This window comes from Molothrus ater, chromosome 1 (genome assembly GCF_012460135.2).
Source record: "Molothrus ater isolate BHLD 08-10-18 breed brown headed cowbird chromosome 1, BPBGC_Mater_1.1, whole genome shotgun sequence".
In the NCBI taxonomy this organism is placed as follows: domain Eukaryota; kingdom Metazoa; phylum Chordata; class Aves; order Passeriformes; family Icteridae; genus Molothrus; species Molothrus ater.
In genome coordinates, this window is record NC_050478.2 from 135,645,676 (window position 1) to 135,668,445 (window position 22,770).

Consider the following 22,770-nt stretch of genomic DNA (forward strand, 5'->3'; position numbering starts at 1 on the left):
TTCAGGACACAGGTGACCTTGCACAGCAGGACAGTTCAAGAGATGCTCCATACCTGACAGGGAAAGGATCCTACCTGTCCTACACTTGGCTGAAGAGCAGGAGTGAGGTTTCCCTTTGTCTCACAGCAGTCAATAAATTGAGCTTAGAACTTTTCAGCAGGTGATACTGCACTTACCATGGTGGATAATGCTGTGATCCAGTAATTTCTGCACCAGTTTAATGGCTGTCTCCCTGTCAGAGGCCTCTTTGTGGTCGATCAGCCAGTCAATCAGCTCTTTGGCAACGAAGCAGTTCGGGTACGTTTTGAGGTGGTGTCGCCGATCCTTGATGACCTTTTCCTCGTGCAGTCGGAGCCTGGGGGTCAAATCACCGTGTAAGGATCATTTGCAAAGAGCCTCTGTGACAGCAAGACTGGGATGAGAGCAGAGCAGTGGCACCCACGCCCTGCTCACAGGATGGGCTTTGCAGGTGTTGGGCAGAAAAGTCACACATCCAGTGCTGGCATCTCACAACCAGGGAACCCATAGCACCCATTTGTTACAACTTTAAACCCCATAATTGGAAAAACTTGTTTTCTGCTCAGTGGAAAATTTAAAAAGCTCAAGAACAGCACAGCATATTAACTCCATTAAAATACTTCCCGTAGGTCAATTAAACTGTCAATAATTTGGAATTAATTTTCCCACATTACCACTAATGTGTTCCATATTATTTCATAGTATTGCTGCTGTAGATCTTTTAAAATCTCATTAGTTTTTGCAGCTGTAGTTTCTTGCTTGGTTGCATAACTGCATTGTGCCTCCAACTGCACGAGGATAGCACTTGTGATTTAAAATTCAGGTGTGAAGCTGCTCCAACACAGTGTAATCTATCACTAAAAAGTTGCCTTCTACTCCAAATAAAGGAAACTGATTTCTCGCTTAGGCATCTGTTGACAAATGTTCTCTGCAAAATCTCCCTCATCATCCTGAAAGCAAGTTGGTCGAGACGCTTGGGTCAGAATGCAAGATCCTGATTAAAGTAATACCATGAAGATTTAGGGTTCTGCATCTTTATGTTTAGTCATTTTTTTCCAAATAAACAAAATAAGGAACATTAGCAATAAATTAGCAGATAGAAATTTTAAAGTTGTTCGAAGTTTTATGCTTTCTTGTTCCATTTTAATGAATCAAATCAGAAAAGCTGGTTTTGTAATGCCTATACGACAGTTCTGAGGAAAGTGCAGAAACGACAATGCTTGGGCTCCTATCAAAACCAGAAACATTGCTCTTCATTTCCAAGTGGCCAGGGTCCTACCTTGTAAACACTCTCACTGGCTGCAGAGTCCTGACTAATGCTGTAATAACTGTAGGAGGTACAAGGGAAATAGCACAGAAAGGTGTTGGTTGACATGAGCCTCAAGAAGCACAGAGCAGCAGTATGAGAAATTTTCTTCTCAGTGAAATTCCAGTATGAAACAATAATTTCTCTTTAAAATCATAAAAAGGGAAAATATTTGGCTGAAATCAATGAAGGAAATTTATTAGGGCATCAGAGAAGATTTATGTGGGTTTCTACCTAAAAATAGTAGCAAAGCAATGCTTTGTTCTGCAGCATTTAGCTTTGAAGTACACTGGAATTGCCAATCTGGGATGTAAATTCAAAGCCAGATTTGCAAACATCATTTAAAAAAAGCAAGACTTTTATATTAAAAATACTGATAAATCAGATTAGTATTCTGGAAAGAAATGCTGATAAATATCCCACAGATTGTGAAATTCTCTGAGCTAAAATACTTTTGCTTAAAGCATATTTTCCAGATGTGCTCTAACAACTGTCACTATGCTTAGAAAGAAAAGCATTCACAGTTTTTATTATAAAACATGCAATTATCAGTATGTCTGATGGAGCTTTACAATTAAAATACATTCCAGGTTCTGTTAATGTTCACCTGGTCTTATGTCACACAATAACCTGCAAGAACAAAACTAGAAAAAGAGTGTATCACACAAAGGCAGAGAGCCCAATCCAGCTTTCAGTCAGCAGTGTAAGTCTGAATGGATGGAGCTCATCTGGCACAAGAGGAAAAATCCCTTCTACAAAATTCTTTGTCCACATGTTGCATAGGAGCATAGGACTGGTCTGACATTTCACAAACATACCAGTAGTCAAGAGCCCCAGAAATGAGCGTTTATGTCTTAAATTCCAGCTGCAGGCTCTCCTGCAGTTGGTGGGCTTATAAGTATTTCAATTCCTCTGTCATGTCAAAAGACACAGGTTCCCACTACAATCTTTTGCCTCACTCAGAAAAAGGGTCCCTCTCTACATCTTTTTGTTTATATTTTGTTTATATTATATAAAACTCATAGGCATTTCATTATCTGAATTATTTCCACTCTCTTGCTAAAGTGGATCCAAATTTGCTAAGAGGATACAAAATCATTAATCAAAGAAAACATGACCACATAACCCTTAACAAACCTGAATTTCCACATGAATGTGTGAATTTCTTCTGCAGTCTATGACAATTATATCCATACTGACTTATGTCCAGGCTTATTTATTTGGAATAACACAAAAGAAATCCAGATTTTCTCTCTGGTGGTATACGCTGTTCTCTTTGTCAAGGCTCCCTCACCTCTACAAATCTGCTAAAAATCAAACTCTGTGGAGGAGAAGTAGCTCAATAAATTGACACTGTACATAGTTTAAATTACAAATATAGAAGCCTCAGGTAAAGTTATTGAGTATATATTGCAGTGTGCTAATCAAAGGTTCAAGCAGGAATTCAAAAAATGTGTCTGTGCTCAGAGGTATTTTTCAGAAGCCAAGTCAAATGGAATAAAAAGGAATAAAATGTACCAGTGCATACAATTATACACTGGAACCAATACTCAAGTGAAGTGGTAAATTCTTTATCCCTTGGCACTGAGAAGCAGGCTTCTCACCCAAAGTCCTTGATGTTTTCCCTTTAAGTAATGTTAATCACTTTATGTCAGCTAGTCTGCATGATGACTGGAAAACACCTAACTTAGCATCAAACACATTTTTCTCACTAGAAGAAGTTTTTCTCAAGAGCTGTTCAAGAGAGTTAGCTGACTGACAAACCCTGACCAGTTTGAGAGGAGAAGGGGGAGAAGACAGGCAAAAAACAAGGGGTGATAGGGGGACACCTTGATTCAACAAACCTTTGGAATACTGACCCACTTTCTGCAGCTTAATAGCTTAACACCAGAAACCAATTTTGTGTGTACCATTACCTCACCCACATATAATTCCATATATTATTCAAGATCACCTGCCAGATTTTGCATGTGAGGCCACAGTCTGCCCTACCTGAGGAAAACATTGTGAGTGAGATCCAGAGCATTTGAGCAATTGCCTGTGAAGCTCAACAGGCATATGCAAGCCTTTAATATTTACAAATTTATATCCATGGCCCTTACTCATGCTTACAACAAATAAAGGCTGTATTTGCAAGCATGCATGCCAGAATAGTTTTCTTGGGGGCTTGTCTAAACAGGATTTGCTCCTAACTGACAATATGTAAGGAGTCTTGCTGCAAACAGAAGTGTCTTCCTCCTACATAGCATGGAACAAGGTAACTTGGAACACACTGCTCCTGCTTTGCAGTAAATGTGTTCAGAGCTTTCTGGAACAATGTTATTTGTTCAGATGCCATTAGGCAGTTTCATGATAATGGAAACATCTAAATTTTTGCCCAGAAGTGAAGAACGACGCACTAACTTGGGATGAAATTGCTCTTGCAGCTACATGAAACTTGCATTTTGGCTTTCACCAATGGGGGCATTTTTATTTCCACCAGGGGCATTATGCATTCTGAAGTTCCTTGCCTCTTTTCTGAACCAGTGGGGAAGGATTTATGAAACAGTGCCTGCACAATTAGCTTTCGTTTCCAACCCCAGAAAAGGCCAACATGCTGGATGAATACATATCATTAACTGAACCACAGTCCAAATATCTCACCCAGCTACTTCCCTCTATTAAGTCTAGTAGTTTGTGCTTGGCTAACATAGATCTTACAATGCATTATCCAATCTTGAGTTCTACAAGTGAAGAAAACCCAAAAACCTCCTGCTCTTCCAGGTAATTTTATGAATAATTAATCTGCCAGTTCCGACATCCTATTTAGTCCCTATGCTTATCCTAGCAGGGCTCAAAAAATGTGCAAGGAACAGGTCCCTGACACTCTAAATAAACAACATGGTATGGATACTTTCATAATGTGCTCCACCCTTTCATCTCTTTTAGCCTTCCTGAGACAATCACACACATGAAATGCACATATAATAGAACCATAGAATTGCAGACACACAAACAGTTTGGGCTGAAAAGGACCTTTGAAGGTCATCTAGTCCAACATGAGCAGGGACATCTTCCATTATATCAACTTGCTCAGAACCCCTCTACGCTGACCTTGAATGTTTCCAGGGATGGGGCATCTGCCACCTCTCTGGGCAACCTGTTCCAGGATTTCACCACCCTCATTAAGAAAAATTTCTTCCTTATAACTAGTCTGAATTTACCTCTTCTAATTTAAACCATTACCCCTGTCCTATTGCAACAGGCCCTACTAAAAAGTTCGTCCCCATCATTCTTCTAAGCCCCTTTTAAATATTGAAAGGCCACAATAAGGTCTCTTCCCCAGGCTGCACAGCCCCAAGACTCTCAGTCTGTATTTCTGTTTTTACAATGGGTGCTCTATCTCTCTAATCATCTTCAGGGTTCTTCTTTAGACCTGCTCCAACAGGTCCATGTCCTTCCTGTGCTGAGGAGCCCGCAGCTGGACACAGCACTCCAGGTGGGGTCCCACCAGAAGGAGTAGAGGGCAGAACCAATTCCCTCAAACTGCTGTCCCCAATGCTTTGGATAAAACAATGTGTTTTTTAATGGAAGAACAAAACACCAGTCAGGAGATCACTTAAAATAGAAATCCCTATCAGAATTTACTAATTATTGAACAATACACACTGATGATGTAATTAGTCACAGCACAATGCACGTCCTGCCTCAGCATGCTCAACTGCTGCTGAGGAGTTCTGGCATGCTCATGTGTCACTGCTCATGTGTCACTGCTCGTGTGTTACACCTTGCATAGCACCCTTGGCTGCAGTGACTATCCCAGACTGAGCACTGCCAGGCAGCATTCATTGAACTACTACAATTTTAACAAATTTGGGTAAACTAAACAAAACTGTATTAGATCCCTTGAAAATTAGCAGCTATATGCAGAGAGGCAAAGCCCCGTACGTGGTTTCTGCCATCTTAAAATTCTTTCATACGTTTCATGTATATATGAAACTTCTGTAAGAGAAGGATTTATTTATTTCCAAGGAAAACTAGTCATGATGTCCTTTGTGAGAACACACATGGACAAAAGAAGCATCTTGCCAAAGATCAGGACAATTAATGGTGGCCAAAGAGCACAGATTTTTCACACCTCTTCTCAAGGGACATCCTACGTCCTCCACTGGTAGGTAGAATTGCCCCTTTCTGTTTGAAATAGAACAGTTTTGTATCCTCCCAGAGGTCACAAAGTTTGGTGTTTCTAACATAAGCATATGATCTGTCGACAGGATGGTAGACAGGCATCTTACTAAAAAATCACATTTTCCAAAACGTCTCAGTGACTTAGAAGCAGAAGTCCCACTGAACTTCAAAACTTACAAGTCAGTTACACACCTCATTCTTTACAAAATAAATGAGTATAAGGTGGCATTTGTGTATATATACACACCCAGGAAAAAACTACTTAAAATGTCCTTTATACTAAACTTTTGCCTTTGCACTGTCAGCAAAAAAATAAAATAGGTCAGTGAGGATATGAACTTTGTACACAGAAGCAATCCTGAAGGTACTCTGTGAATGCAGTGTGTGCTGCTGGGACAAGCATTTCCAGCTGGGCTTGCCAAGTCTCAGCTGAAGTGTCAGCATTTCCCTGCTGCCTGTTCCTCTTTCTATTTATGCTTCAGCTCTGCAATCACTTCATTCTGTTACTTGATATTCACAGGAGCTAAATTACCCTTTAAAACATGGGGTCTTACTGGAAATAGGATGAAGATATTTCTGGTTTTGGTAGCTGTAGCAGAGCAGGAATTCTGCCATTTCAAATACATTTAGAAAGAGTGTTTTCAAAGCAGCTCCTGATAGCAGTTCACATCACTGTGATAACCTCCCCTTTTTTGCCCACAGCCATGTATGCAGTCAAAGTGAGAAGATGCCAGAACACAGAGCCATAAACCATCTCTTGGTGCACTGCAGAGGAAATTCTAAAGCTTCCAAAGACATGAGAGTTCACCAGTGTCCCTGTGGCTTTAAATAAAATACCGTGGCTGCCTCTTTTATGAAGTCTTTTTTAATACATTTAGAAAGTACTAAGGCCACTAAGCCTGCAAACAAAGGTGCACAAGGACATCCCCAATGTTCATAATATCTTACTAACACTGTCAGGGATCAAAGCAAACTCTGGGGAACAGACACAGGCATTGCTCAGGGTCTGGGATGAAATCAACATGATGTCTCCCAGAGACTGTCTTTCAGCCCACAAATTCAGGCCAGAAATTCAGAGCCACAGCCTTCAGAGTACCCCAGACTGCAGAAAAAATTAAATCTGTGTATTTGTATTGATCTGTCATAAAACTAGAGATCCCTTGTAAAACCTACAGAAGCTGTGAAGTGACTAATCTCCCTGCCTGCCAAGCCATTTCACTTGCATTTCACTTTAAAGCAAAATGTGTTCAAACATTAATATTACATCTAACTGCCTGTGCACTTGAACCTTGAGAGAAAGTCTTGCTGGAAAGCATAAAACTGGGGTTTATAAATAGGAAAACACAGAATACAGGCAAATTTTTTTTTCACCTGCCCCTAGTCTTACAAAGAAAGCAGAAGACTGCCTGTCTCAGTCAGGCTGCTCACTTTTGGGGCTGAAGCTGTCACAACTCAGCAAATCACAGCCCTCCCTCTCTAAATGGAAGTCAGACATAATTGTGCTTCTCACTCAGTTATGGATGAGCTGGGATGCACCACAGGACAGACGTATGCAGGCCAAACTCTATGGGATACTACCGTGTGGATGGATCCCCAAAAGAACTGAAGTACTTTTCACTCAAAACCAAGCCATCTTTGCTAATATCAATCAGCTAGGTTTTGCATCCACACTAATTTTCTGTGTCTCCATTGCATGGATATTCTTAGGCTTGTTAAATCAATGTGTACTGTGAGGATTAATTTTTGCAAGGATATTTTCCCAAATCTAAACTGAAGTCCACCAAAATTTCAAAGTACAGACCAGAAACCATAGCAGAACTGTTATTATCCTATGACTGGATTAACATGGTAATAAGCTCACCAGCTCTTGTTGACTTATGCAAAAATACCTCTCAATAAAGGAATTATTTTATGGATAGCAAACTCAGGAAGATGCAGTGAGGTCTCAAGGGAGGCCAGTGAAAATCAATTAAATTTGTGTCAGGGAATGCAGGCCTGTTATCTCAGTAACATGGCTGGAAAAAGAGAATGTTCCTTTGAAATGCTAAATGGGCTAAACAGGGAAAATACAGGTCAGAGAGCCCAAATCCTACTGAGACAGATATTTCTTCTAGCACTGCCATTCAGGAACCTGGAGAGACAGACCAGCAGCTGGGAAAGAGGATGCTCAGCTACAGGCCTGCCTCGCTGGAGTCAAGAGGAGGGGCTGCCCCAAGGACACAAACAGCTGTGGGTACCAGAAAGCCCTGCTGTGTGACAACTCCTCCTGGATGCACCTGGCATGCCATGGGGGTAGGGGAACCAAAAAAGCTACAGGCTGAGGTCCCTTGTGCAGCAAGGCTGACACCTCTTTTACCCAGAGGGCAAAGCTGACTTTAACCTTGGTAGGCACTTGCACTGTGTGCAGCAAGTTTCAGAGCACCTGCAAAACAAGAACACCCATCTCTCAGCACGTCTGGGGAAGAACAAATCTGTAATGCCCAGAATGCAGCACAGTACTGAAGAAGCCTGGAGTGCAAACAGCAAAAGGGGTTGTCATGTGCCAGAGATAAACCAATAAATCCATGGGAGAACTGAAATCAGTCAAGTGCCTAATCTTGAGCGCAGTTTGGTATTTCTCCCACCCTATCAATAAATGACAAATAGTTTTGCTGGGACATTATATGGGTAACTCTGAGCTCAAAGTCCTTCCAGGAATGGCTGCTCTCAGCCTGAGAACCACAGACCTGCAGGAGTTTTTCTCCCTGATATTCTGCACTTCTCAGAGGAGCACCAACTGTTTGGACTTCTTTCAGTGGTCCTTGGCAACCCTGCTGAAGGCAAGAATAAAAAACCTGCCTACATCATTAATAAAGTGTCATACTGCAGTAATATCTCAATTGCTTTTCACAATTGTTTTCCATCTCCACACAAAACTCATATCTAAATACTGTGCTGAATCATGACTGTCATTAAACATAAATATCCAGTAATTAACAGGTAAGATAATGAGTAATAAAATGCTTTGTGTTACGTACAATTGTTAACAAACTTGATTTTGTACTGGGGCTATGACTCAAAATTTTTTTATTCACTTCCAACAAATATGTAGGTCCATCTTGAAATGAATACAGATGCAATATTATTTCAATATACAATATGTTTCATTAAAACCACCAAACTTTGTTTATCTGCCACATTCTAGATTAATAGCTTCCTATCTTTCATGTTTATTATAACTTCATTTCTAGGATTTATTTTTATTTTGAAGGAAGTTGTGACAGCAGTAAGTGTAAAAGTACTCACTAGAAAAGGCACTTTGCATTGAATTTCTTTAAATTTAAAAAAATCTAACATGTTTTGACACTGATACACACTTTTTTACCTCCTCCAGCTCACGACACCACAATATGCAGGATGCTACACTGACCAAAGCCATGATTCAAGGGAGTTCTTTCCCCTGTCTTCCAGAAGTCTATTGAAATCCAGTGGTTGACCACTAAACTTTAAAACAAAGCTGGAAAACTGCTGCAGATTTTTAAACACTGAAGGTAATGATCCATTTGACTGGATTGCCTAGAGGCAATTAAATTGTTAGAGGATGACCTTCACAGTTCATAACTAGACATGGAGGAACAGGTAAAACTATAAAATGTAAGGCTGTGCACTAACAACAAAATGCTCTGCTGAAAACTGGGAACTCAGAGTCTAAAAGCAACAGAGTAAGAAATAGCTGAATATGCAGTAGTGAAACTTTCACTGGGTACAGGCTGAGACTACGCAGAAATCAAGGGCAGCTCACATTCTACTAACAGAGATGTTCCAGAGATTATGGGAAATTCAGTTGTTTATGTCATTGTACCTGTTGCTACAGAACATCTCATTTGTGACATCTCATTCAAGAATGATCAGCTCAAAGAGATGCAATGAAGCTCTACTCTGGTATGAGAAATGATGAGCAGGTCTCATGAGCAGAGAGAAAAAGATACTGGATTGGGAGTCTGGCCTTACCTAGACAAAAAGTGAGAAGAGCAGAATTGCTGTCTATAATATTTCAGGTGAGTTGAAAGCAGAGAGCAAGAAAAGCTATTCAAGTAATGTTGAGGATCCTAATGAAAGAATTAGACAAAGTTTTGGAGAAAAGATTTCTAAGTCTCACTTAAGGCAAGAATAATAATAATAATTAATATATCAAAGGATTATGTGTTGTAATATTCTTCAGAGCACCTTCCAGTCCTGTGGTTTATAATTACATGATTTACACTGCTATCTCCAAACAACCTTGGGAATACTGTAAGGTGGAAAAATATCAGAGGCTGAACTTTGAATGCACTGTACCAGGATTCAGACTTTTTAAAGTCTGGTTCATGTCAGCAGCAAAAAAGGAAAGTTCAAATGCTGCCTATATTCAGACACTTGCTGTTTATATCAAAGCTTTTACTACAAGTGTATATGCAGATATACAGACATTCTTTGTGTGTTTGACAAAGCTCAGTAGCTGTAAGTATGAGAGATGACCCCATTTTGTGAACATGCTTCCTTGTTTTTGCCACAGGGTGTTCCCTGGTTTCCATTTTTACTGTGCAAGCATCCAATAGTCCTTACCTGGCTGATTGGAAGGATGGGGATTTAACTGGCCAGCCAAGACCAAATTAGTGGCATGTTCTCCTCCAGCATCTGAAGGAAACCGTGCAACCTTTGTGGCATACAACTGTGTCAGGACAGAGCTGGGGATCTGCTGTGAGGAAACCCCATCAGCTGGGTAGCAGCATGCATAGAGACCAAGGGTCTGCTCTGCTTCATTGCTAAATCAAAGTGTAGAAGCCAGGAGCACAACTGCAATGGCTGAGGATCCTTCTGCCAGCTGCACAGACCAGCTCTGCATTTTACCCTTGGCTGAAGTCTCTACATGTCTGAACTCCGTTGGCTTTCCTGCCTCCACATGCAACATTCACTCATCCTCTTGAGATCCTGATCACCAGGTTTGCAGGGACCTCCAGCTTCTAACCTGAGATCCTGTGAAGTTACTGCAAAGAACATGTCTATATAGTCATAGTCAGCTTGGTCTTCTTAGCCTGGAATTTGTCTAATTTTATATAGTGGCACATATTTATTTTACTTATTGAAATAATATAGAGTATGTAATTATTAAAGTGAATAAATCAAAATAGGTTACAAGTCTAAATCAAATGGTGTTACAGCCTTTTAGAGTTCCCTTAAGTTGTCTTGTCTTTGAGAGTAAAATATAAGCCAGTATGACCTTTCCAGTCAGCTGGAGGCAACAAAGCAGCATAATCCTAATTAACATTCTGCTCATTTATACATTTTATTCTTACAGAAAATCCTGTAACATTCAATAAGGTCTCACTGCCAAAAGAAAAAGAAAAAATAAACCACCATGTGCAGATGAAAAAATGAAAAATGTCTCAGAAATCTACTGACTGCCCCAGACTACACTGAGTTCCAAATGAATGCACGCCAATGGTAACAATGATTTTACTCAACAATTTTGCAATATAACACTACTGCATTTATTTTTTAAACACAGAAAGGATTGCTCTCTGACATAAATGTTTTAATGGCAAAAAACCATCCTATCTGCTTTAAATCTCTATCTAGGTCATGCAAACCCATGACAGCAAGAATTATGGTATGTGAATTTAAGGGGATTATTTAATGGGATGAAGTTGCTCACTGCCTAAATTCTGGTAGGCTAATGAAGAACTTCATCATTACGAAAAATCTGTTCATTACGAAAATCATAGTTAAATATTGAATCTATTTAAAATATTTTCTTTTTGCAAAAATCTAGTCTGGGGATTGTTTTGTTTGATTAGCTCAGCATTTTTCTACATCTCATATATTATGATATGAACAGATACACAGCTGTGGCACAACCACTCTTTATGAATAGATCCTTCTGTCAGGATGCTATCAAGGATCTTGTCTTGTTTGATTAGGCCTTGTCAAAAGCTCACAAGTATATAAGCTTTGAAAGGATTAATATTACAGAAGCATTCTTCCTTAAGACTAAATGGAAGTTTTCTTTTAAAGTAATAAATAAATCCCTAAGGAGTCCAGAAGTTCTGCTGCTCTACTGAACAGCTTGCTCCCATTGCTGGGCCATGTGTTTGCCATTTCTCCTTGTAAGCAATATTCTCTCTCCACACATGCAGAAAGCTCAGTGAACAGGTATTTATGTGATCTGACAATAAATTCAAAATGTGATTTCTTACTGCTTTAATAACTCAGACCATGCATCCTGACCCTTATTCACCAAGTAACAGCATCAGCTTTACACACTCATCAGCCCCAGTAGAATGCTGCTGGATTTAGATTATAGCAACATGGTTATGTTTACAGCATACTCCAAAATTAGTCTTGGGCCTCAACTAGAATCCAAAACACATGTTGCACAGACAGTCTGGAGATACACTTTAGATGGGCAACAGGACAAGAGGAGCCGAGTGGTTCAGACCTGCACGATGCCTTTACACAAACTCAGATATTCACCTATCATTGGTCTAATGGCCCAACACTGTGTGTTAATCATCCTCAAGATGATTCCTCCCCTCAAGACCAGCCCTGACACCACCTGCACGAAGAAAGGAAGATCTGTTGGAGCTTGGCTCTGGTTGCTCCTCAGGTGGTTTGAACAAGCACAGCTGGGCTGACAGACCACAGGCACTTCTTGCAGCTACCCAGGCAGGTGGAGCATGACTAGAGCATGTGCCAAGGTTTAGTCCCTTATTTGTGCTGGCTATTAAAGCACACTACAGTGTTCATTAGGTCTTAATTTGAATGTAACCAAAACCAGTTGAATGAGAGAATCACAGAATCAGAAATGTTTATGTTGGAAAATACTTTTAAGATCATCGAGTCCAACCCTTAAACCTGGCAAGTCCACCACTAAACCAGGTCCCTAAGTGCCATGCCTTTTAAATTCCTCCAGGGATGATGACTCCACAACTTCCCTGGGCAGCCTGTTAGAGTGCTTGACAATCACTTCAGTGAAGAAATTTTGTATAATGTTCAAATCTAAACCTCCTCTGGTTCAACCTGAGGCCATTACTTCTTGTCCTATTGCTTGTTACCTGGCAGAAGAGACCAAGCCACCCCAGGTAGAGCCTCCTTTCAGGGAGTTGTAAGGATTGATAAGGTCTCCCCTGGGCCTCCTTTTCTCCAGGCTAAACACCCCCAGCTCCCTCAGCTGCTCCTCACCTGAGTTGTGCTCCAGACCCTCCCCAGCTCTCTTGCCCTTCTCTGGACACACTCCAGCCCCTCAATGTCGTCCAGTTATGGTCTGAGGGACCCAGAACTGGACACAGGATTTGAGGTGCAGCCTCACCGGTGCTGAGGGGAACAATCCCTGCCCTGGTCCTGCTGGCCACACAGTATCTATATGATCCAGGCCAGGGTGCCATTGACCCTCTTGGCCACCTGGGCACACACTGGCTCATGTTCAGCAGCTGTTGACCAGCACCCCCAGGTCCTTTTCCAAGGGCAGCTTTCCAGCCACTCAACTCCAACTGGAGCATTGTATGGGGTTGTGAACAAAATGCAGGACCTGACACTTGGCCTTGTTGTATCTCATAAATTGGCCTCAGCCCACTGATCCATCTGGTCCAAACATCTCTGTAAAGCCCTCCTGCCCTCCAGCAGATCAACACTCCCACACAACTTGGTATCATCTGCAAAGCTGCTGAGGGTGCCCTAGATCCCCTCATCCAGATTGTAGATGAAGACATACAACATTTCAGTCCATATGTAAGTAGGCTGTGCAGATATGAACTGCTGAAATTGCGAAAGGTTTGTGGCCACTGAAGACATGAAACCATTGATCAAGTGACCAATGCCTTTCTGTGCCTTTTCCTACAAGTTTTTCATTTTCTGAGAGGGAATACTGATATTTTACATAAAAAGCTGTGCTGCGTAATTTTCAGCCTGTAAGCAAAATTTCACAATTTCCACTCCACTGGAACTTTTCCTTAGCCACTATATGTTTAAATAAATTCTTCTTTCCATTTTTATTGTGCTGAACAGTTTCAGGATGCCAGTTAAGAATCCTTTCTTTCTTCCTCCTTTGGCCCTATAATATCTTTCCCAAGAGTACTGTTGTTACTGGCCCCATCTAAACTGAGATGTTCCATATTCATCAGAAGAGCAAGCAACACAGGGTACAAACATATTTTGTATGAAATTATGTAGGAAACACTGTTTCAGCTGGTGTTGATTTACAGATTCAACCCAAAAAAGTAATATGGAGTTAGTAATACATTAGTTTGGAGCAGCTCTAGCCACTTGTAGCCCAACAAAGTGAATGCAAGCAATTATCCTTCAGCCACTGGTGTTTGATTCATTACAGTAGGCCCAAAGCATAGCACATGGAAAAACCACCACTTTATAGAAAACTAAGGAGATTGGATTTTCCCCCATGAGGAAATATTTCTAACAGACCTAGGCCTTGCAACATTGTGATAAAGCACAATGGCATATAGAGAAAGCAAAAATCTCATTATTTTGTGTGTGTTGAAAGAAATGTATTTTTATTTTATTATTATTTATTATTTATTTATATTATTTGTATTATAATTTTTAAATAGGTGGAATAATGGTAGGACACATGCTTGATATAATCATGCCTTTGATTGTAGGACAGACTACCAGATGAGATGTGCCCCTCCAAGGGAAGAAAATGTTAATAGTTCAAATACCTTCCTCCCTCAACATGTGAATGAAAATCCTCTTTCCACAAGCAAAGTTGGAGCTGCAGGACTATGCACAGAAACCTGTGCACACAAATGAACTCCCAAACTGATCCCTCCTTTGTGCACAGTGAGGGGATCTGACAGTGTCATGCAGGCAGTGAGAAAGAGGAGCAGGTGGCTGGCCCTGAGATTACTGTTCCTCCTGTAATGCCAACATGGCACAGCCAGCAGCATTTCTGGCACCATGACCTACTGGCCTTACAGCACATATTACTCTCTACTGTCTCCAATCTTTTCCCTATTCTCACTCTTCAAGGATTGCTATAAAAGTAGCATGTCCAAATATGTGCACTTTGGTTTCTGCACCCCAAGTTCTTGAGGCATGAATCTACAGATCACAAAAAACTTGGAAATCTTGGTGGTGGGAAGAGTTGTGATGTTGGCATTTGATGAATCTTACGTGATCTGAGGTAAAATCCTAGCCTAACTTAGGACATTGAGGTCAAGGGAGTCAGGCTGTCACCTTCACATCTTCCTAAAAATCTCAGTTGAAACAGAGAGATTTCAAAAGTTCTTGGGAGTCATTTGGAAATTGGTACATTTCTCATCCTTAAATTTGCTTGAAAAGCTGGACAATGTGAGAGCAGTGGTACAAACTAAGGCAGCTGATTTTGCACTGGAGTAGGTTAGGAGGCATTCTTAGAAGCTCTCCCACCAGTGTCACTGAGTAGATAATTTTCTCTGGTTACCAGCCAATAACAAAAAGCTGATAATATCAGCCACCACAGCTTAAAGAAGACAACACACTATGCCTTCATAAAATATTCAGTTGGAAGGGATCTCTGGAGGTCATCTGGTCCAATCTATACTGAAAGCATAACCAGTTAGTACAAGTTGCTCAGGGTCATGTCCAGACAAGATTTTAATATTTCAGAGCTTCTCTGGACTCCTATTCCATTTTTTTACTTACCCTCACAGACAGTAATTCTTTCTAAATCTCTGATTAGGAAGTCCCTTGCAAGTTTTGACTACTGCCTCTTGTACCATCCCTGTGCACTTTGGAAAATTCTCTCCCCCTTTCCCTCTATCACCTCATTTTAGTATTTGCAACTAGAAGAATCCCCCAGGCCTTTTCTTCTCTAGGCTGAGCAGATCCATCCCTCAGCACCTCCTTGTATATCACATGTCCTGGCCCAACCCCAGCCTGAGAGCCAGCCCTCCTTGAGGCTTGAGTCTTGTATGAACACAACTTTTTGCAGTCTGTTTTAGAGTTGCATAATTTTGCATAAATTAAAGATAAATAAATAAATCTTATTAAAATAAAATAAAGCTTTCAATAAACCTTGCTTTATTTCTTCTGTTCAGTGTGTTTTTAAGAACCCATTTTCATCTCTTGTCTAATTAGACATGTAGTAACATGATACAAATGGCTCCTATTATGGACCCATTTTTCTTGTCACTTATTAAGCTAATTTAATCTCACCTATTTCTACCAGTTGCCAAAAGACTTGAAAAGTGTGAGTTTGTTTAATGTGCTAAGAGTTTTAAAAATAATGTCCAATGCAAGTCTTTACGCTTCCAGACACTCTCAAAATGGTATTTGTACAATCTCTTTTGGGATTTATACATGATAATGCTACTTTGAACTTCTTCCCGTGACAATTTCCCTCTGTTTGCACTGAACAACCAGCAAAATAGCAGTTTAAGCTAAGTTACTTTTTCTACATCTTAGTAAAAATAAATTAATTTCAACTAGAGGAAAGTGTAAGTTAATTATATCCTGAGCATCAGGAAACAATTAACAGCTTTCTATTACATTGCCCTAATTTCTAAGCTATACAATTATATGCTAATGCAGAAAAGGATGTATGATTATCAAGACAAGGATCTTTTCAGAAAAAAATGAAAGGAAATTTTTCCACAGCTGACAATCAGTGCTATAAATAATGCCTAGCTAATATCTTTTCAGAAGTAATTTCCATTATTTGCAATCCTAACTTTGAGTGATGTGTTGGCTGTGTGTTGTCAGAGTCTCCTTCCAGAGAGGATGAGCATAAATGTTGGACTGATTCCTCAGATAAACCCTCAAAAAGTCAGCTTCCTGTGAATATTTTGCAATACTCGTTGGAATTAAATAAAAAATCATTGTTTTTACTAACCATATTGTAATTATCTCTTGCATTCGCTTTGCCTCTTAAACCAGGCCAAGACTGGCTTGTTCAAACACAAAGGGACAGGCAGGCCTGATTTAAGCAGCCACAATGCCTTGAAGATACAAGTCACAATGCAAAGAGCCACAGACACGACATACAAACATTTCTTTTTACCTGCCAATAAACCCATTTGGCCCAATACACAGGTAAGGGGTGCAGACACAGAGCCAGTGGGTTGTACAGCTGTTGAGCTGGACACCAACAGAAACACTACAGAAAAACAGCCCACAGTACTTAATGTGAGAAGCAATGAAGCAAACCAACACAAAGCTCTGTAACACAAAGTCAAAGGCTACTGTGCTGGATGGCCACCGTACTGCTGGGGATGGGAGAATCTTCCCAAACCAGGTACAGCATATAAGATTCATACAGGATAAATATCATAGTGCTGCATGAGCAGAACTTTGGTCTCTGCAGACTCCTTGTGCAATGCCCCTTTCAGGACAGATATACCACTCCCCAAAAAGTTTAAGTTCTGTTTAAAGCTCTCCATCCCTATTATTTTCCACCTCAAGTCTTCTGTGCACTGTCCTCAACAAACATGATCTTGTTTGAATCTTATCTAGCATTACAGCTTGGAAATACAGCTGCCACAGCTCTTGAGAATAACAGTGTCTGTCTCCCAGATTCCTTCTACTGCCTTCTCCTCTTCTGTCACACCAAACACAGTATTACCATACTTGACTCTGAAGCTCCCATCTTTGCTATCACCATCTCTTAGGTGTGTTGGCTTTTGCTCTGATCAGCCATTTAGTAACTGTTGTTTGATTTTTTACCTTCAAGTGAGCACCTCTGTGTTTGCTGCCTTAATAGAGAAGGCACCCTCACCCAAACAGCCACAGACCCATTTGGATGGAGTCACCCGAATCTTGTCTAGCATTGCTATGATCTCTGCCAAAAACCTGATGTGTAAACAAGGGTCAAGCAGGGCAAGAACGGGGGTGAGAAGGGGCTCGTGGCCTGGCAGAGCTGTACTTTTAACTTCAAGAACTGATTCCCTGACAAGACAATCTCACTGTGGGGTCCTCATCCCCTGACCTCAGGCCAGCTGATCTTACCCTTTACACCATCATCGGCACTAGTTTGACAGGATGACACCCTGGCTGAGCCCCCCAGACTGTTCACCATGGGCTCAGACATGCACCAGCGCAGTGCACCAGCCACACAGCAGAAGCCCCAGTCCAAGGGAATTGGGCTGCTCTTTTCTGCAGCAGTAGCCAGACACATTGAATCAACAGTCCTGTAAAACCCACAGTGTGACCTTCCCCTGGCTTCTCACAGAAACCAGAAAACGCTCATCTGCCTGCAAATCCCTGTGACACAGCTGTGGTAGCCCATGACCCAACCCACAATTGCAAAGAAATGGAGAATTACAGCCTTGTGATGTGGAAACGTGCTTCCATATTCGCTCTGAATTAGCAAGTGCAATCAGAAACAATTTTTAATTATTTGCAACTGCACCTTTGAGGTCTGAACACATTTACTAGATTGAGGCACTGCTAAGATGAAAACTCTTAAAACTGTAAAAGGCTGATAATTAAGGGCAGGGTTGCCTTCTGAAGTAGTGCTGTCACACTGGTGATAAGCTGGTCATGCAAATTGCAGAGTACAAATTTCAAAACACATGAAATGTCAGTATTTCAACGTCTATTCACATACAATACTGTGACAAGAGTGCAGAAGTAAAGGTAAAAGCCTTGAAAGAAAAAAAACATCATCAAACTTAGTCTCTGTTCCTGTCCAATAACAACATGTACATTGGGCATTTTAAACTCAACACCATTTTTACAATGTCTTCTACCGGAGTCTGAAACTTTTTAATGGGAATCCAGCAAATTAAACCCTGAGGGGGTGGTCAAGCAAACCCAGCAGTGGCTGCTGCCACCATTCCCTCTCCCTGTACTTGACCATGTGTTTGCACTGCCTCCTTCACCCCAGTGCTGGCACTGGTCTGACTTCACACTGAACCTGTTTAGAAAGTTAAATTTTTCTTATTTGGCTTCAGCTGCTTCAGTTCCCTGAACTTCTGATCCCAGACAAACACCAGTGCGAAGTGCAAGGGAAGTGATAAGAGCGGGGCAGCAGCAGCCTGCAGCTGGATCCGCTCTATCAGTAAACCACAGCCTCAAACCGTGCGTATTCCAGTGACAGGGGGGAAGCCAGCACCCATTTCTCCCCCTGAACTTCTTCAGAGAAAGCTTTTTTGTGGTCATGTGATAAATTGGTTTGTAAAACTGACCCAACTGAAATACCAGCCTTCCAAAAGCTCTGCTGATCACTCCCGCAGCACAGGTCACCATCTGCTGATGGTCCAGAGGTGCTTAGGCCAGTCCAAAGGACTGAGGAGGGAACTGGAAGGCAAGAACACCTATTTCATTCCAGTGGTTTATGCATTAAAATTGTTTAAAATATATCTCCACACTTGGGAGTTATTTTTCTCTGTGCTTTCAGGATGCCACTCTCGGGCTCAAGGTCTGACCTCCCAAACCAGAAATCCCAGTCCTGACAGAATCCCACCTTGGTGGCTTCACACTGACCATCCCTCACTGTCCAGAACCCACCACTGCTGCAAGACACTACAAACAACCTCAGGCAAGATTTGTGTTGGAAGTGCTTTATTTTTCCTCAGAGCATACAGCAGCTACCCCTGATGGGACCTGATAAACAGCTCAAATTCCTAGGCGCTACCGCTACACAAACAGTAAATTAGAATGACAAGTGATAGGAAGAGTTCTCTGTCATGGTGCCAGCCTATGGCCACTGCTCCCACAGAAGCAGGGTTCATGCAATAAATGCAAACCTAGATTGATTTTGGCACATTCATTCTGCCTTCCCTGCATGACCATCAACACTGAAACAAGTTTCTTTCACTTTTTCATAGGCAACTCCTCTAACATAAAATAAATAAAAAATATTCTTTCACATGCCATACACATCAAATCGCCTGCCGCTCTCTGCTAACCTGAGACAAAAGTTAATTATTGACTCCATCTGGAATGGAATACATAAAATATACAGCACGAACCACTCATACAACATTTGCCTTCTTATGTACACAGTGAAAGAATGATCACTATTTGCACATGCGTTGTTAACTACTTGATCTCTCAGCTGCACTTGAGGAAAGCTGCTGAGGGCAACAACTGAATTATTAAAAGGCACAGCTACAAGGAAAGAAATAAGGAAACAAAGCCTTACATCTTCATTTCTAGAAACATCGAATAGCCCAGATTTTACTGAACGACATGAGAAATTGAAATTCCTGGCCCAGAAATCTCATACATATATATATATACAGATGGGGTTTGTCATTAGAATTAGTACCAACAGGCAAGATTGAAACACATGAAAGGGTGAATCAAGAATCAAAGACTCTAGAAAAATGAGCATATAAATCTGAGAAACACTTTTTAAAAAAAACATTAAATAATTTATAGTATATGCATAATAATTTATAGTATATATACATAATAAAAAGATGTAATTGAAATTGTTGTGATAGAGTAGAGTTAGTGGGAAACCTGATTTCAGAACACTTCATTTTGCAGCTTTACCAACCTTTACTTTAACATCTTTTCTTTCAGTGTATCACTCTGGTGAAACCTTACAAAGAAAAATGACAATTTTTTGGTTGCTTGGTTCTGGAAAACAAATTGATGGAAGTGAAATTATTTGTACAGAGAGTTCTGGAGGAGTCTGCTCCACAGAGATCTGATGATGTAATCTCTGTGTTCTATCCACGCTGAAGAAATGAGCATACAAGGGTCTTCTCAAGTGAGATAACTGAAAACTACTTTTTTCAGGGTTAGTTTTAAACCAAATCAGCTCTTGGGAAATGCAACCACTGTTGAAGAAGTAAGGAAGTGGCAAGAAAAATGTTCAGGGGGTAGAAAAACAATCATTCCCTGAGGAGGAAGTACAAAATTGGATTGTCTTAGGCAGATTACAAAATCTCATTTTAAGAGATTCTGTCAGTTCTTCAAATGGCATTGATGTTAGTTTAACATCTAGGGATGTGACTTGAGAATAAGTGACCTCTAGAGAATTATATATCTCAAATCCTTTTAGAGTCTAAGCTTACAACAGAGTCTTAACACACTTTCAAGCACAGTGATGGCATTTAATAAATTCTGTAACTGCACAGTTTATATAATCCTGTATCACAGCAATACATTAACACTTAGGGTGTTTTGATATCATTGCTCTAGAAACCATCACTGTTTTGTGTCATGGGCTTTCTGCACCTTACAGTGCTAATGAACTTTTCAATCCTACCACCGTGAAAAAAAATGTTGACTGTTTATTGCTTAGAATAAGAAAAAAGCTATGAACCTGTAGGTGCTGCCATCCTTCACAAATTAATGACTCTGAAAGTTATGCACTCCAATGTGGCTTCTGAAAGTGATAAGGTTCCTGAAGTAAAACCTTTGGAAGATGAGTGAAACTGGTTTTGTCTTACAGCTTCAAAATGTGTAGCTGTTTATCATGTAAAACCTTTAACTCTGTGAATCAAAACTCATACACCAACTCTGACAAAAGGGAAATAAATTTCTGTTGAAACTTTTGTCTCTTCCAAAAGAAAGAAAAATCTCTAAGAAACATGCTTCATATTTCTCTAAGTAGAAAGAAAGACGATCCTGATTATAAAAACTATTCTATCAAAATCACTGCCTCATCTAAAGAAGTAAATAAAATAAAAGAATAAATAAAACATATTTATTTACCCAACTATTTAGCAAAAGTGTGGATAGGGAAAGATGTAGTTTCTTGTGAAAACTGATGATAAAGATGGATCCAAAAGTCTGCAGAGACATTAAGTGTCATTGAAGTTACACCTACTACAGAGAACCATACACCACATACAATGGCAATAATAGGTGTTTAAATATTGCTGTTCAGTCGACTGGAGCCTGAGGATTCCTGAATTACTAGGCACATTTTCTGCAAGAAATGAGGGACTCTTGGGAGATACACAAGATTTTGGTGACAATCTGGCATCAAGAAACAATTAGCAGATGAGGAGATTTCAGACACCCTTACCTCAGAATACAGGCAACAAGCATCCATATCAAAACGTGCCCATTAAAACTGCTTTTGGTGGCCCGAGGGCAAGATCAGCTCTATCCAAGTCAGTGCTCAAACCCAGACATAATACTTTAATCCTTCTGCCAAACACTGCTGAAATGGGCACAACCTGTTGCCTTCAACTGTGAGAGAAATCAGCTTGGAATTGCTCTGCTTCTGATAAAATTCTTAACAACTTCAGTAGTGCCTTTATTAAGCTTCCAAGAATGACTATCAATGTGACACCTCCCTTCAGGCACTCCCAGCAAGGTCAGGGAAGCTCAGGGACATTCACTTGCCCAGGGCTGTACCAGGCAGGGATGTAGCAGGGTGGAGGCCTCCAAGGGCTCTCCCAGTCCTGAGGAATCTGAAGGCCCCGTGATCCTCTCAAACATTTTAAGGACAACGCTGTTGCAACCTCCTGAGAAGAGAGAGCTCACCACTGAACAGCTGTAGGGTCTCTGCAGCAGAACAAAGGGAAGAGCTGAGATTTTGGGTGGCTGGAGCTGTCAGAAAGCCAGAGTCTGCAGTTTGTCCCTGCAGGACCACTGGTGCCAAAGCTTACAGCCGGGTCATGACCAGCCCAGCTTTCCCCTTGCTCTTGCCAATCTCTTGCATGGCAACAGACACTGCCAAAGGGTCTGTGCTGGTGTGTCACACTGCTGTAATCTTCAGCTTTCCTTCACAGCTGTCAGCTTCATAATTTAAAGGCTCACCAAGAGCCAAACTTTTAAGTCCTCACTTTAAAAGATATGTTTCTATTAAGCAAAAGTAAGAGTTAGGTATTTGCTCAGACAGCTGCTGGGTATAGAGGCAAAGGACACTACTGGATGTAAAAATTTACCATGTTATTTAATATACAGCTCAACATACAGCTCTTATTTCTTTTTCCATAAATCACCCCACTCATGGGCCAGGATTTACATCACAGCCTATGCCAGCAGCCAAGTTCCTGGGCGCCCGCTGACATTGCACACATCAGGGCAGAGGCTCCTGACCTTGCAAAGGCAAAACACACATCACAAGCAACCAAGAGACAGGAACAAGGAGAAGGAAAAACTCTTTGTCCTACTCCTTTCCCTCCCCCAGCCACTGTGCACTTGTCTCAGGAGTGGAAGAGGACACAGGGCTTCTATTCCCACCACAGGCACTACCAGTGTGCAAAGTCAGGCTTGCCAAGGTGCTGCTCAGACAACTTTGACCCTCACTGCATCAGATCCCTGCCAGAGAAGGACAGACATGCAACAGCCCATGGGAATGAGAGCTGTGAGGCAACACGTGAGGCCAGAGCGAGACAGGCACTAGGAACTCTGCA

The 22,770-nt window shown here is 41.0% G+C and overlaps 1 protein-coding gene across 1 annotated transcript in view; it reads right to left on the minus strand.

Moving 5' to 3' along the window:
* DEPTOR (DEP domain containing MTOR interacting protein) overlaps positions 1-22,770 on the minus strand; it is a 79,134-nt gene that overhangs the window by 53,512 nt on the left and 2,852 nt on the right. The window contains exon 3 of the mRNA XM_036406674.2: positions 177-355. Within this exon, the coding sequence (XP_036262567.1) occupies positions 177-355 (179 nt within the window). The remainder of the gene's footprint in view (positions 1-176; positions 356-22,770) is intronic.